The sequence below is a fragment of the Stenella coeruleoalba genome (assembly GCF_951394435.1).
Source record: "Stenella coeruleoalba genome assembly, chromosome: 1".
Classification (NCBI taxonomy): Eukaryota; Metazoa; Chordata; class Mammalia; order Artiodactyla; family Delphinidae; genus Stenella; species Stenella coeruleoalba.
This window is the reverse complement of record NC_137169.1, coordinates 141,778,477-141,793,001: the sequence shown is the minus strand read 5'-3', so window position 1 is coordinate 141,793,001 and position 14,525 is coordinate 141,778,477. Positions and strand designations below refer to the sequence as shown.

Genomic DNA, 14,525 nt, shown 5'->3' with positions numbered 1-14,525 from the left:
CTTGGCAAACTGTGGCCTGCACCTGTGTTCCGTAAGTAAAATGTTACTGGAACACAACCACACTTACTAGTTTACATATTGTCCATGGCCGTTTTAGCCCTGTAATTCCAGAGCTGAGTAGTTGCAACAGACTTGCAAAGCCTAATATATTTACTGTCTGGCCTGGGCCCTTTATTATTGAAAAGTCTTTCCCTTAGTGGAAAGACTTTTCAGAACCTTTATAGTTAAAGATTTTAAAAATTGAAGTAATGAATGGCAGCAAAATCAGATGATGACTACGTTGAATCAAAATAATAATCCACAATTGTTTCGTCTTGTCAAACTTCGTCTGTGTCGAGGGGGTGCTGGTCACCTTTTACTTCTGCGCCTGCAGCATTTTAATTCACAGCACCTTGCATTTCATGCCCCCAGGAATTCATCTTAAATGTTTCACCAACCTTTGCTCTTTGTATTTTACACCAATGTTTTTGGTTTTAAAACCCAAATCACAGGTTATCAAGAAAGGAAACACATTGTTATATCCCTTTGTCCATTAAACAGGCTGTTCTGGAAAACCACTACTCCTCACACCCACCCCAAATAGCCTTAAGAATTCTCAGGCCAAAAAATAAATGTCGTAGGCGGAGAAAATGAGAAGAAACAAACCCGTCTTTCCCTTGATGGTTTTGAGCTGCTTGTTTGGAATTTGTGTTAGTGGGTTTCTGCTATATTTGTATGTGGTACTTAATGCAAACTTAAATTTGCTCTAAGCAAGTATAAATCCAACCATCTTGTGAAACAAGACATTTCACAAGACTTACTTCAGCTGAAGGATCTTCTAGGAAAATCAGAGGAGTTTGTATTGATTTATTTGTGTCAGAAAAGTAGCAGATACATTGTGATGTAGGTAAGTGAACCAGGTGAGAAATGGCAAAACAGGTGTTCTAATCCAGGTTGACTGAGGAGTCTGGGCCCTTTCCTGTGCTGTATTGGTTCCTGGGATCCAGGTTCACTAAACCGGCTGTTTCTTACAGGCTTAAGCTAAACATAGATTTCTGATCCATTGATTTAGAGAAAAAATGCGTTTCTTTGAAAACCTTCAAACTTTAAGTTTGCTAAATCTCCAAGCAGACTTCTTTTTTTTTTTGGCGGTACACAGGCCTCTTACTGTTGTGGCCTCTCCCGCTGCGGAGCACAGGCTCCGGACGTGCAGGCTCAGCAGCCATGGCTCACCGGCCCAGCCGCTCTGCGGCACGTGGGATCTTCCCGGACCGGGGCACGAACCCGCATCCCCTGCATCGGCAGGCGGACTCTCAACCACTGCACCACCAGGGAAGCCCCCAAGCAGACTTTTTAATATGATACAAGCTTCACACTCCCTCTCCCACATTTGAAAGACTCCCTCTTCTGATTACCATTCACCACCAACCTCCGCCCCCGCCCCCCCCCCCCCCCAGCGAAGTGAGAATCTTTGCTCTGGGGAGTCGTCGTTAATGTGTGGAGGTTTAATTCCCCCAGCTGTGTTAGTGAGGAGCAAAGGTGGGTGACTGTGAATAGAGTTGGGAAAAAAATACAGTTTGAAAGAAGTATTTTTTAAAGCTTTTTTCACTGATCGTTGAGGTGCTGAGGCCATTTTGAAAGGTTCTGTTCTTACTATTTTGAATTGGTTAAGTTCTAGGTTTTTCTTTGTATTAAAGTTGCCACCTTTCCCCATGGGGAAGTGTTTCCATCTAGTGGCTGCTGCAAAAACAGTTTGTGTACTTTTCATGCTTTCCAACCAGGTGTTTTCTCATCCATTTTCTACATTTTCAGTCATGTTTTAAATCATTCTTTCAACGTCATTTTTACTTCCTCAAATTCCCATCTTAAACCTTTACTGAAGTCTTTTTGTAGGCTGTTTCCATTCTCATTCATCCACATCAACAATTACTTATTGAAAACTTTTTTCTTGTCTGTGTTGGCACATGTTAGGTGAGTTTAAAACAGCCTTTGTCCATTAAAGACTTAAGATCTATTAACAAGTGTTTTTTAACATTCTGCTGTTGTGTAATCTTGTACTACTGAGTAGTACTATCCAATTTCTCTTTGTAAATGTCTTTTGATCCAGAAAACTAGAATATTAAAAGAAATTATTTTTTTCTCATTCTATGAGACGTATTCAAGTGAAAATCAAAGACCTCTTTTGAAAAAGCAGTGTTCATGGCATGTTAGTTAGTAGGATTAAAATGAACGTTGAAATTTAGATCATTGTCTCATACCTTCTGTAATGCGGTGCATACTATTGTGTTCAAGATGAAAGACTCTAGAATAAACCGTAGATTAAAATTCTCACTCTACCACTTACTGTATAACTTTGGATAAGGTACTTAATCTTTCTAAGCTTTTCTTCTTTCTTCTATAAAATGGATCAGGGTTGTTTTGAGAATTGAATAAGATGGTCTATGTAAAGCACTTAGCATAGTATCTGGCACAGAGTAAATAGGCCATAAAGTGATAGTAATTATGTTTTATATTGATAATTCTTTCAAGAATCTTTAGGTACCTTCTAAATCATCAGATAAGACTGCATAGCAAGTAGTATGATTTCACTGTTTCGAAAAATAGCCTGAAAAATTTAACTAATAATAATTTAGTTGGAGAGGATATAGACATATATAATTTTACTCCACTTTTAGAATATTTCATTCAGTAATGAAGTGGTTTGTCCATATTTTCTCCTTTATAATATTTCAATTTGTCATCTTGCCACACAAGGGTTTTTCCTTTGTGAAATGTGTGCCATCTGACTTCAAACTCTAGTCAATACCTGCTTATAGTATAAAATGGAACTTCTTTCAAATAGGCCTCTTTTTGTAGAAATGGTTACAGGAAAGTCCCTTAACTATTGGATGCCATTTTCCTTCTTTTAGCTGATGGAAGTTTCTTGATTCTTGTGTGTCTGATTGACTCTGTTCTTTTTCTTAGGATTTTGTTCTGGAAACATTCAGTTCTAAAGACAGAATATAAACAAGAGACAGGTCAGGAGTACAAATCAGACAACCTACTCATTTCTCTTTGCAATTTCTCCTCTTACCTTTACTTCCTCTGTGATGCCTAGTGTGGTAGACGCTAACAGGCAGCAAAGCTGTATCGTAAAGCATTAGACAAGGAAATGTCATTTGCTATTTTGTACATGCAAATTCTTTGAAGGTATACCGGTTGTTCCTGTGTTCCTTTGACCCCCATTTTAGTATTCTTTCTGCTTGTGTTGGGTTCCTCTTAGCTATTTGGAGCACTGTTAGAATGTAGCCATAAAACTTGGATAAGGTAATTGGGAGGCACTTTTTCTCTGTTTTGATTGATGCCTTGACTTTCCAGTGGTATAGTATATAGTATATAGTGTAGTTTGTGGTTAGATGGTATCACCATTCAGGTAAGGTGTCCAGCGTGGGCCCTTTGCCTGTCCTCCTCTGCTGAAGTCACAAGTGTCTCAGTTGGGCTGAGTATTTCATTCTTTTTCATCATAATTCTGTTGAAGTATCAGAGGCTGATATATATAGCTGAATGTCTAATTAAAACCTCAACATACCTTCTCATTTCACTGTAAATTTTTAAGAGTGATGTAGCTATTCTTTAGTTGAGTCCATACTGTGGGTTTTTTTTTTCCAGTGCTGTATTTAGTGTCTGTTTAATAGGCTGAAGGAAATAAGGATTCATACAGGCAAATTCTGATTTTGTAAATTCTGGCTCCACTGTTTACCGTCCCAGGGCTTGGAAACGGACAGTTTGCTGGGGTGTTCTATAATTTGTCTGTTTACATATGTAAAGTGTAAAGTCATTTACACTTTATGTATGTGTATGGGCATTTATGTTTACTTTTATGATTTGTATATAGATTTATGGTCTTTATATTTTGAACTTTTCTTTAGCTTTCATTTGCTCTTTTAGGATGATGATTTAGCTCCTTTGTGCTTGGGTTTCTCCATGATGATTATTTACAGGAATATTTTGGTGGTAGTTAATGATTTTTAATAATCATTGAAATTTTCAGAAATTTCAGAAAGCGTTAAATACTTTTTTATTTTTCTCTTTTATCTCAGGCTAAAGTAAATGAAGCTGTAGAATGTTTACTGTCCCTGAAAGCTCAGTATAAAGAAAAAACTGGGAAGGAGTACGTTCCTGGTCAGCCCCCATCATCACAAAGTTCAGATTCAAGTCCATCCAGAAGCTCTGAGCCTCGTGGTCCAGAAACACCAGAAGCCAAATCACTTTTTGACAAAGTAGCTACTCAAGGAGAAGTAGTTCGAAAACTTAAAGCTGAAAAAGCTTCTAAGGTTAGTGTGGTATTAACGTTTGTGTGTTTTTGTTTCTTACACTACAGGCCGTTTTCTTTGCCTGGAACCCTTAGTGTCCCGTCAGATCTGGCTAACTTCTACTCATGATGTCGGTTCTCAACTCTTTCATCTTGCCTTTTAGAGAAGCGTTTGTTGATCCTAACCCCCATCCCCCATCCCCCATCCCAGCTAGAGTGGCCTGGTCATTCTCATGTGACACTGCCTTTCTCTGACATAACACTTAAATCGTTTAACAGCTAGTTTAATTGTTAAGTTGTCTGTTTCTCTCTCGTCTGTAAGATCCTTGAGAATAGGGACCTAGACCATATCAGTGCCTGGCATATTGTAGGCCCTCCTCTTTGTTTGACTCATTCTCCTAAAGCTCCGTCAGTCTCAAATGGCAAGTTTTATCTTGAGCTCTAGTATAGTGTGCGCTAGTTGTGTTATCTTTATAGGAGGAGGATATGTTGGTACCGATTCAGGTGAGTGGAAAACAGGAAGTCGTTATAGGTTTTGAAGTTTAACCAATAATATAGAAACTTGATTACTGTCATTTTTTATAACTCTGCAATGTTCAACTTATATAATTTAATGACTCAACTTAAATTACAGTAGAATACATATTATATCCTAGTGCTTTCTAATAGGACTTTCTGAGATGATGGAAATGTTCTCTAACAGTTCTGTCCAGTACAGTAGTTACTAGCCGCAAGGACTATTGAGCCCTTGAAATGCGGCTCTGTGACTGAGGAACTGAATTTTAAGTTTTATTTGCTTTAATTTAAATTTAATCAGCCACATGTGGCCAGTGGCTATTCTTTGAACAGTGCAGTTATAGTACAGTTTTTTAATCAGTATTTTCCAGTTCTGTTTCTCATGCTCTTTTATTCATTTTCAGGAGTGTGTATTTAACATTCTCCACCCCTACCCCATACCCTCTGCCTTTGTGTTTTCAAATCTGCTTATAAAGCGTTGAACATTGATGCTTAGCCAGTGATTTGAATTAAATGCTCTCTTCTCTGTTTCCTCTTTTATTAAAGGATCAAGTAGATACAGCTGTACAAGAACTCCTTCAGCTGAAGGCACAGTACAAGTCTCTGACGGGAGTAGATTATAAGCCTGTCTCTGCCAATGGGGCTGAGGAAAAAGATAAGAAAAAGAAAGAAAAAGAAAATAAATCTGAAAAGCAGAATAAAACTCAGAAACAAAACGATGGCCAAAAGAAAGACTCTTCTAAAAACCAAGGAAGTGGGCTGTCATCAAGTGGACCAGGGGAAGGACAAGGGCCTAAGAAGCAGACCAGGTAATAAAACGTGGAAACTTCATTGGAAGTGAAGCAAAGTTTTGGATGAAGTGAACTTTTAATTATTTTTTTAAAAAAACAAATTTTGGGTCGTTTGACTATCACATTAAATTGGAGAATGCTAAAGGTATAATGTCAGCAGATAGTTTTTGTTCATTTTCTGTTTATTTAAATAGGTAACACATTCGTTTGCTTGGTTCAAGAATCTTAGAATATAAAGAGTTCAGTGCAGTCTCACTCCTATGCTTCTTTCCCATCTTCCCAGTTCCTCCTACCACCATAATGAATTGGTAACCACTGTTACTAGTTTCTTCCCTATGCACTGAGAGATTTTCATTTGCTTACACAAGTAAAAACAAATATATATGTGTGTGTATATATATATATTTTTTTTTCCTCTTCTTTCTCCCTTGTAACACAATTGTTAGCTTAGCTGTACACGTTTTGCACTTTAGCAGATTTTTCAAATGAAAATCTTTTGTGGGGACTAAATGAGAACTTTGTTCTCAATAGGCTTTTAAAATTGGTTAAATATAAAACAAAGCTGGTTTAAAGACAGCACTGTGGAATAGATGGTGTTTCAATATCTTCTAATCCATATGAACAATATGATTCCCCCATTATCCACATCCCAAAATTAGAGTGAACTTTATGTGAGGTTCACTCTAAGCTGAACCTAAGTTAGGCTGTTGTTAGCAGCTACTATTTAGAGATACTTTGGTGTTAGATTTGTTTAGCTGAATTTCAAATTCTGCCTCTCATCACTCACAGTATACACACAGTGTCTCCTCAAACAAGAGAATACAACAGTTATTTTCTTGCCCATTGACTGGGTGATCAGCATTATAGCATAGTAGAAGTGAGAATAGAACTTCTCATTTTTTACCTTCTGACTGCTTGTGAAACGGCCAGATTTCATGTAGGCATTTTGTTGGGATGTATCAAAGTGAAACAACAGAGAATTCAAACATAAATACATTAAGATTTTAAGCCAATAAAGCCTTGTTTGTAAACTCTAAAAAGATGTACCTTTTATAAAACATAACTAATGGGTAGATTTTTCTATGTGGATCATAAGACCACAGTTTCCTGAATAATGGTTGGTGTTTCATTAAAAAGATTATTGTCTAGAATAGTTTTTTTTTTTATTTCTTAGAGTTTATTGCACAATCACCATCATTAATGACTTCAAACTTTTTTTTTAACATCTTTATTGGAGTATAATTGCTTTACAATGGTGTGTTAGTTTCTGCTTTATAACAAAGTGAATCAGTTATACATATACATATGTTCCCATATCTCTAGAATAGTTTTTTATTGCAGATCTAATTTATTTTGGAAGCGTCTGTCTCTGCAACTTTTATTTACTGTGGTTAAAGGAAAAACTTATAGAAAAAAACTTACATGTAACGATATATATATATATATATATATATATATATATATATATACACACACACTTATGTATTGACACATGTATACATATAGCCATTGTCTTTACTACTTTTTACATATTACTTTTAATGAGACACTGATCTTACTATATTTTTATCTGGATTGAAACTGGCAAAAGATTCTTTTTATTTCTTAGTGAGAACACTATGTGAATAGGCTCTGTCTTTGCTACAAATACATTTCCTTATAAAGAACTTTGTAAAAGGAATGTCTGCAATAAAGTCATAGCTTTTGTTACGCTTATTAGTTTTCCTAGCTTTTGATGGATAGCATCACACAGTCTTTTAAGAGATGATTGAACTGTTTTCTAGGTTAAAAACATCATGGGAATGAATATAGAAGAGATATAAATATAGAAATAACTCAGACTGAAGGAAAACCAAGCTCTTTTGAGGTTTAGAGGTTTATTTCCATTCAGCCACAAAGCAATTGCTGGATGAAGAGATTTGTATTTTTTATATCTGCAGGTTGGGTCTTGAGGCAAAAAAAGAAGAAAATCTTGCAGATTGGTATTCTCAAGTGAGTATGGGTTCTGTTAATTTTTATATTTTAAATTTCTCAAAGGCTACTTTATATTTAGATTCTAAAATCCAGACACAAAGTAATAATGCATATTGCCTTTAAAATACATAGCATAGTCATGTAACATGTCAGTTTTCAAAGCAATGTCACAGAAAGTATTGAATTGAGAAGTAGCCCTGTGAGATAGTCATTATTTGATTTTTTATTTTGTTTTGTTTTTTTGGTGAGGTAAAGGGATTAGTCCTAAGTCACAAAATAGTAAAACAGCAGAAGCAAGGTTAGAATTCAAGTCGTCTTAAGAATTCAGAGCCCTGGTGTTTCTCAGTCTTGAATGATCCATTTTACATGCACATTAAGAGGATGTACCAACAGGGGAAGCCTCCAGACTTGAAGCTTGGCTATCATACTCTTGGCACTTATACTATAATTTTGGTTCAATTTAGGCTTCATAGACTATATTTTTCTTTTAAAAAGGTCATCACAAAGTCAGAAATGATTGAATACTATGATGTAAGTGGCTGCTATATCCTTCGTCCCTGGGCATATTCCATTTGGGAATCCATCAAGGACTTTTTTGATGCTGAGATCAAGAAACTTGGTGTTGAAAACTGCTATTTCCCCATGTTTGTGTCTCAAGGTGCATTAGAGAAAGAGAAGACTCATGTTGCTGACTTTGCCCCTGAGGTAAGTTAGCCTGCTTTATTTATTTTTTGCAGTTTTCTGTCATGAACTCAGAAGTATATTTTCAGTTCATACCTGAACAGTAATTTAAAAGGCAAGTTACTGCAGCCAACTTAGAGAAATGTAAAGCCATTTAAAAAAAATTAGATTTCTTTCATCAGGGCAAGTCATGATTCTTTTTGTTACATTCACTAATTAACTGGCTTTTACTTTTCAGTAAACATTATAAAGACAGTAAGTATCTACCTTTTCTCACAGTGAACAGAAGCAGTTACTTTAACTTGCCTTAATTGATAGAGCAAAACTTGAAATAGAGTTTTGACTATAACTGTGCTCTTCCTCTAAAGTGCTGTTTAAAAAATGTATGAAAAATGATTTCATCTTACTAGGTTGCTTGGGTGACAAGATCTGGCAAAACAGAGTTGGCAGAACCAATTGCTGTTCGTCCTACCAGTGAAACAGGTGAGGATGGGCCTTGGAACACAGGAGAAAAGCTCATTGAACAATAGAGACAGCTTCTAGAGTTGAGTCTCACCTTTTATTTTGTGATATTTATAATGCTTATTGATGATATCAAGTTTAATGAATGTTGATGAAGATAAATGCAGGCTTAAGTGGCATAGAATTTTATTCTCTGTACAATATTCATTGTGGAGCTGTTTATCATTAGGAAAAAGATTTTTTTTAAAGCACTTCTAAATCATTTTTAATTTCATGCTCTAATTTTTCAGAGCTTTCCAAGAAGTTTTATTCTTAGAATAGTTTTTATTCTTGGAATTGATTATAAAATTGCAAACACTAATGTTTACTGCCTTATTTTCTTCAAATTAGTCATTTTAATATTACATTTGCATTTATATAGGGTTTTTATAGGTTACTAAGTGATTTCATTTACACCTTGTATTGTTCTAACAGTAGTGTAGTTAGGAAAGTAGGGACAGCTATTGTTATTTCCATTTTGCAGGTTAAAAAAAAGATCTCTGAAGGGTTAAATGATTTTCCTAAAATTGCACATAATAAATGGGAGTACCACTTGGAAATTTTGAGTCTTTGGGCTTGTCACTGTCTCCAAAGGGATTATCTATCTTTAGAGTTAAGGATTGTTTGCTTTTTATTTGATACTTTTAGCGATACTCTTGTATAATAGTATATAATGATGTATTATTGAAATTATGATACCAGCTTTTTTTCACATACCAAATTGGCAAAGTTATATTTTGTTTTACTAATTATAGATAATCCTGAATGGGCTATGATAAGAAAGGCACCTTCACTTAAATTAGCAGTTGATGGCAAGAGGTTTCAGACCCTGGGTAGATGCATCAGATAGATTTAACCTAAATTCTATTTCTAATGGGTAACTGTGCTGGATTCAGCAAGTGATTTAACTTCTCTAAGCTCAGCTTCCACGTTGTCAATATTGAGATTATGATATCCATTTCATGGGTTGAATGTGAGGATTGAACAGGATAATGAAAGGAAAGAACTTAACATAGAACACAGTATATACTATAAGATGTTCACTTAGTGTTTTTAGAAGTAAAACAGCCGAAAAGCTATAAAATTAAATGTAAATCTCATTGTGAAGAAAATAAAATACGGTCAGTTTTAGGTGGACTTATTCCCTTGACTAATTCGTTTGATGGAATACAATACCGTTCACTTACCTGCACAAGCACAGCATTTTAATTCCTATTAATTATGTTTCCTGTTTAACACTAACCAGCCTTCAAAGGGGAATAAAACCTTTAGTGACTAACTGCCTGTATTTTCCTGTGTCTTTTCAGTAATGTATCCTGCATACGCGAAATGGGTGCAGTCCCACAGAGACCTGCCCATCAGGCTCAATCAGTGGTGCAATGTGGTGGTAGGTGCACACCCCTTCTTACATTCTTTCATTATTCTTCTTATTCATTTAAACACACACACATACACACACACACACACACAAACACACACATTTCTTTTTCTTGTTTTTATATTCAAAGGATTGGGAGTATGGAAGCATTTTTGAAGTATTTTGGATTACAATTATGATTTCTGATTACTTACTGTATAAAGTTGTTACCAAAAATTGAAAAGCTCTCTCTAAAGATTAAATTGTGTTCTTGCCTCTTCCAGCGTTGGGAGTTCAAGCATCCTCAGCCTTTCCTACGTACTCGTGAATTCCTTTGGCAGGAGGGGCACAGTGCATTTGCTACATTTGAAGAGGCAGCAGAAGAGGTATAACAGTTGTCTTCCATATTAATTATGTTCTAATTCTTTGTCCAGGCTGTGCTTTCTTCCCCCCTGCAGCTGTAAGTAATGCAGTGCTATCTATTTACATAGTAATCATTCAGTAAATAACTGTAAGTTGAAATTTGGTCTGATCCCAAAATGACATTAAAAGATAGATAATTTCCTGGTATAAATTATTTTGTTCCTTAAAATTTATGTATCTGTTAAAAGAAAAAACAAGTTAATTCAAATGTACGTGGACTTAAGAAACTGCTTACTGAAATTTTATTAGAAAATGTGCCGTTTTAAATTTTCAGATGAAAATAGTTTTGGACTTCAATGTGTAGAAGAAATTATAATCCCATGGGTGAAATTAATGATTCTTCAGGAGATTTTTACCCTGGTTACTGTGTATCTTTCATAAACATATATTTTCTCTTATATTCTAAAGTTATTTATATTTTAAAAAATTATTCCACTTATTTTGCATACTGCTTTGTTGAATATTTTAATAAATTCACACTGGCTGCTTTGACCTTTCCATAAAAAAAGATTTTTATTGTTTGAAGTGCTTTTCCCACCACAATTAGTTTTCTTTTATTTTCTTTTTTAATACATTTATTTTATTTTTGTCTGCGTTGGGTCTTTGTTGTTGCTGCGTGGGCTTTCTCTAGTGGCGGCGAGCGGGGGCTACTCTTCACTGCAGTGCGCAGGCTTCTCATTGCAGTGGCTTCTCTTATTGCAGAGCATGAGCTCTAGGCGTGTGCTTCAGTAGTTGCGACATGTGGGCTCAGTAGTTGTGGCTTGCAGGCTCTAGAGCGCAGGCTCAGTAGTTGTGGCGCATGGGCTTAGTTGCTCTCTCGCACGTGGGATCTTCCCGGACCAGGGCTCGAACCAGTGTCCCCTGCACTGGCAGGTGGAGTCTCAACCACTGTGCCACCAGGGAAGCCCCACAATTAGTTTTAAATAGTACAGTTTTTATAGATCTATCATCAATAAATATACCATAAATTTGAACACTTTTCATTTAAAACGTTACAGGTTTTGCAGATACTTGACTTATACGCTAAGGTATATGAAGAACTCCTGGCAATTCCTGTTGTAAAGGGAAGAAAGACTGAAAAGGAGAAATTTGCGGGAGGAGACTACACAACTACGGTAGAAGCATTTATATCTGCCAGTGGAAGAGCTATCCAGGTATCAAACTGCTGCATAGGATTCCTAGGTGACTGTAAGCATAGCCCGTGGGCAGATCTGACAAGTTTCTTCTGTCATCAGAGAAGTAGACTCTTAAAAATCAGTATATCACGTGTTTTCTAAGGCCATATTATAATTTCAGGCCAATCTGTCTCATTCCCTGTAAATCTCAGTTAAATCAAGGTTTATAACCTGAATTACCAAAGCATGGATTTTTAAAAAACCTTTGTAATTAAAGTAACTCCTATAAGAGGGGCTGCTCATAGCTGTATGCTACTATATATTTTTTGACTAATCTTAGTCTCTTTGTTGTATCAGTTATGCTTTAAAAACTTACTTAATATAAAAAATCAGGGAAGGTAAAGTAGGTCTAGTGCCATTTTAAGGTGTGTGATCTTACAGTAATTATTTTCAAAGGCATTAATAGGTTATCAAAATTAAAAGATGTGTACCTCTATTTTAGGGAGCAACATCACATCATTTAGGGCAGAACTTCTCTAAAATGTTTGAAATCATTTTTGAAGATCCGAAGACACCAGGAGAGAAGCAATTTGCCTATCAAAACTCCTGGGGCCTGACAACTCGAACTATTGGTGTTATGACCATGGTTCATGGGGACAACATGGGCTTAGTATTACCACCCCGTGTAGCCTGTGTTCAGGTAAGGAAAATATTTCTGTTTATCATTTCTTTTATAAAATACAAGCCATATTTAGCAAAGAAAATTTTAAAGTGTGATTTTTTTTTTCTGAGTGTCATTCAGGTAGATTTAGCTGATACAGAAACAACGTAGAATACAGTCTAGACCTTGGTATTGTGTAACTATGTATATTACTTGTGTTACTGTCTATTAATTTTTTTACCTATTTTATAAAAGTTTTAGAAATTATTTTTTGAATAATGGTTTATAATAGGTTAAATGAAAAACAAATGTATTTCGCATGGACAAACAATATGCAGCTATTAAATAGTTGCTAGATATTCTGCGTAGATTAGAAACCATCCAAGTTGATTTGTGTGAAGGCTTATAGTCACTAGGAGGTTTTGACTCCTGGATACTGTGTGGTGATGTGACTTCATTAGTTCCATATACTGCTCCTTTGTATAAATTTGTGATACTGTGCTGGATTCTAGGTGGTGGTTATTCCTTGTGGCATTACAAATGCACTTTCTGAAGAAGACAGAGATGCTCTGATTGCAAAATGCAATGATTATCGAAGGCGGTTACTCAGTGTTAATATTCGAGTTAGAGCTGATTTGCGAGATAACTATTCACCAGGTTGGAAGTTCAATCACTGGGAGCTCAAGGTAAATTCTTCAGTTGCATATTTTACTCCTATGCTCCCAATTTGGATTTTTGTTACGTTAGAATTAAAGTGATCGTGAAGACCTTGTTTATGGTTAATAAACCTCATATGGTTGTTACTAAAATGTTTATATCAAGAATTCATAAAATAAATACGTTATTTAAATAGTAAGACTATCAGAATAGTGGTGCATGGGCATCAACTAGCTGTCATTGTTACAGCTAATCAGAGATTAATTTCATACTTGGTTTTTCACACCACATTGTTTCACAGCGGTTTGTAAATTTTTATTTTGTATATTCAAGACTAGTCTAAATTCTGGTTTAATGTTTTTGATATAACTTATTTGCTGCACATTGTCATTAATAGATGATCTGTATTCTTTATTCCATTTTTCAAACTTCTGGGATTTAACTTTTTTTCTTATGATGACACAGGGGATCTTGTTAGAACTAGCAATTAGGAGTCAAGAATTTATAAACTCATATTACAGGCAGTGGATAAGAAGGTGTAGTGACATTGCAGCTTCAATCTTTCAAATATGGAAGCTCAGTAATACTGGGATTATTCAGTGTACATGTCGGGTTCCCAAAGTTGCTAATCTTTATCCCCTTATTTGTTTTAAATGGCCCCTAAGATAAATCTCTGTGCTGAAGAATAGTAGTTATATTGATATTGCTTTCCTTTTTGTAATATATTTTTTCCTTTAACAAAGGAAAAAAAAATATTACTCTCCTACCTTTAATGAAGACTTTAAAGGTGAATATTTTCTCTGTAATTTCCCTTTAATTGCAGTCTTTTTTACTTACTTTGAAATAGTGGTTGTGTGATTGCAGTAATACCTTGTCTAAACCCATTTGTACTTGCCTGAGGTACCAAAAAGAAACCTGTTCCTTGCTACTAGCTGGACTGAAAGGGAAGAACAAAAGTCATCCACACTTACTTCTGTGTCTCTCCTCTTTCCCTTCCTCTTTCATCTCCTCCTTCTCGGACTGACTTGACTTTGTCTCTGTCCCTCTTCTTTGCAGTACCCTGGTGAACCTGTACTATGTGGGGGAGGCACCTTAGTGTGACTTGGCTCCACTGCAGCTTCCTTGTCTACAGTAGTTAGGAAAGAAACCAGAGTCCCTAAGTCCTAAGCTTGATGCCGAAAATTAAAGAACACTGAGAAAGAGAGTTCATTAGCTAGTGAAAAGCACTGCTAGTGCATTTAAGGCCAGGAATTTCCAAGGAAAGAAAACAGTTTGGGAGATCTAGATTCATATTTATTCGATAGTGATTCACTTTGTAAAGTGTGTGCACGTGTGTGTGTGTGTGTGAGAGAGATGTATGTATTGTGAGGCTCACCCAGATTAATAAATGAGGTGTATGGTTTGGTTGCCAGACCTAGGACCCAGCGACTGACTCCCATAACTCTTCATTAGAAAATAGGGGAAAATGGGAAATAGAAAGGGGAAAATAATATGAGTGAATTAACTACTTTTTTTTTTACTGTATTGGATGATTAAGATAATTTTGTATTGCTGTTGAAAAACAAACAAAAAACAGGAG

General features: G+C 35.7%; 1 protein-coding gene across 1 annotated transcript in view; it reads left to right on the top strand.

Moving 5' to 3' along the window:
- Nucleotides 1-14,525, top strand: part of EPRS1 (glutamyl-prolyl-tRNA synthetase 1) — a 68,513-nt gene that overhangs the window by 43,177 nt on the left and 10,811 nt on the right. The window contains exons 19-28 of the mRNA XM_079913924.1: nt 4,059-4,292; nt 5,333-5,595; nt 7,518-7,569; nt 8,047-8,256; nt 8,643-8,715; nt 10,041-10,120; nt 10,375-10,476; nt 11,512-11,667; nt 12,131-12,328; nt 12,802-12,975. Of these exons, the coding sequence (XP_079770050.1) occupies nt 4,059-4,292; nt 5,333-5,595; nt 7,518-7,569; nt 8,047-8,256; nt 8,643-8,715; nt 10,041-10,120; nt 10,375-10,476; nt 11,512-11,667; nt 12,131-12,328; nt 12,802-12,975 (1,542 nt within the window). The remainder of the gene's footprint in view (nt 1-4,058; nt 4,293-5,332; nt 5,596-7,517; nt 7,570-8,046; nt 8,257-8,642; nt 8,716-10,040; nt 10,121-10,374; nt 10,477-11,511; nt 11,668-12,130; nt 12,329-12,801; nt 12,976-14,525) is intronic.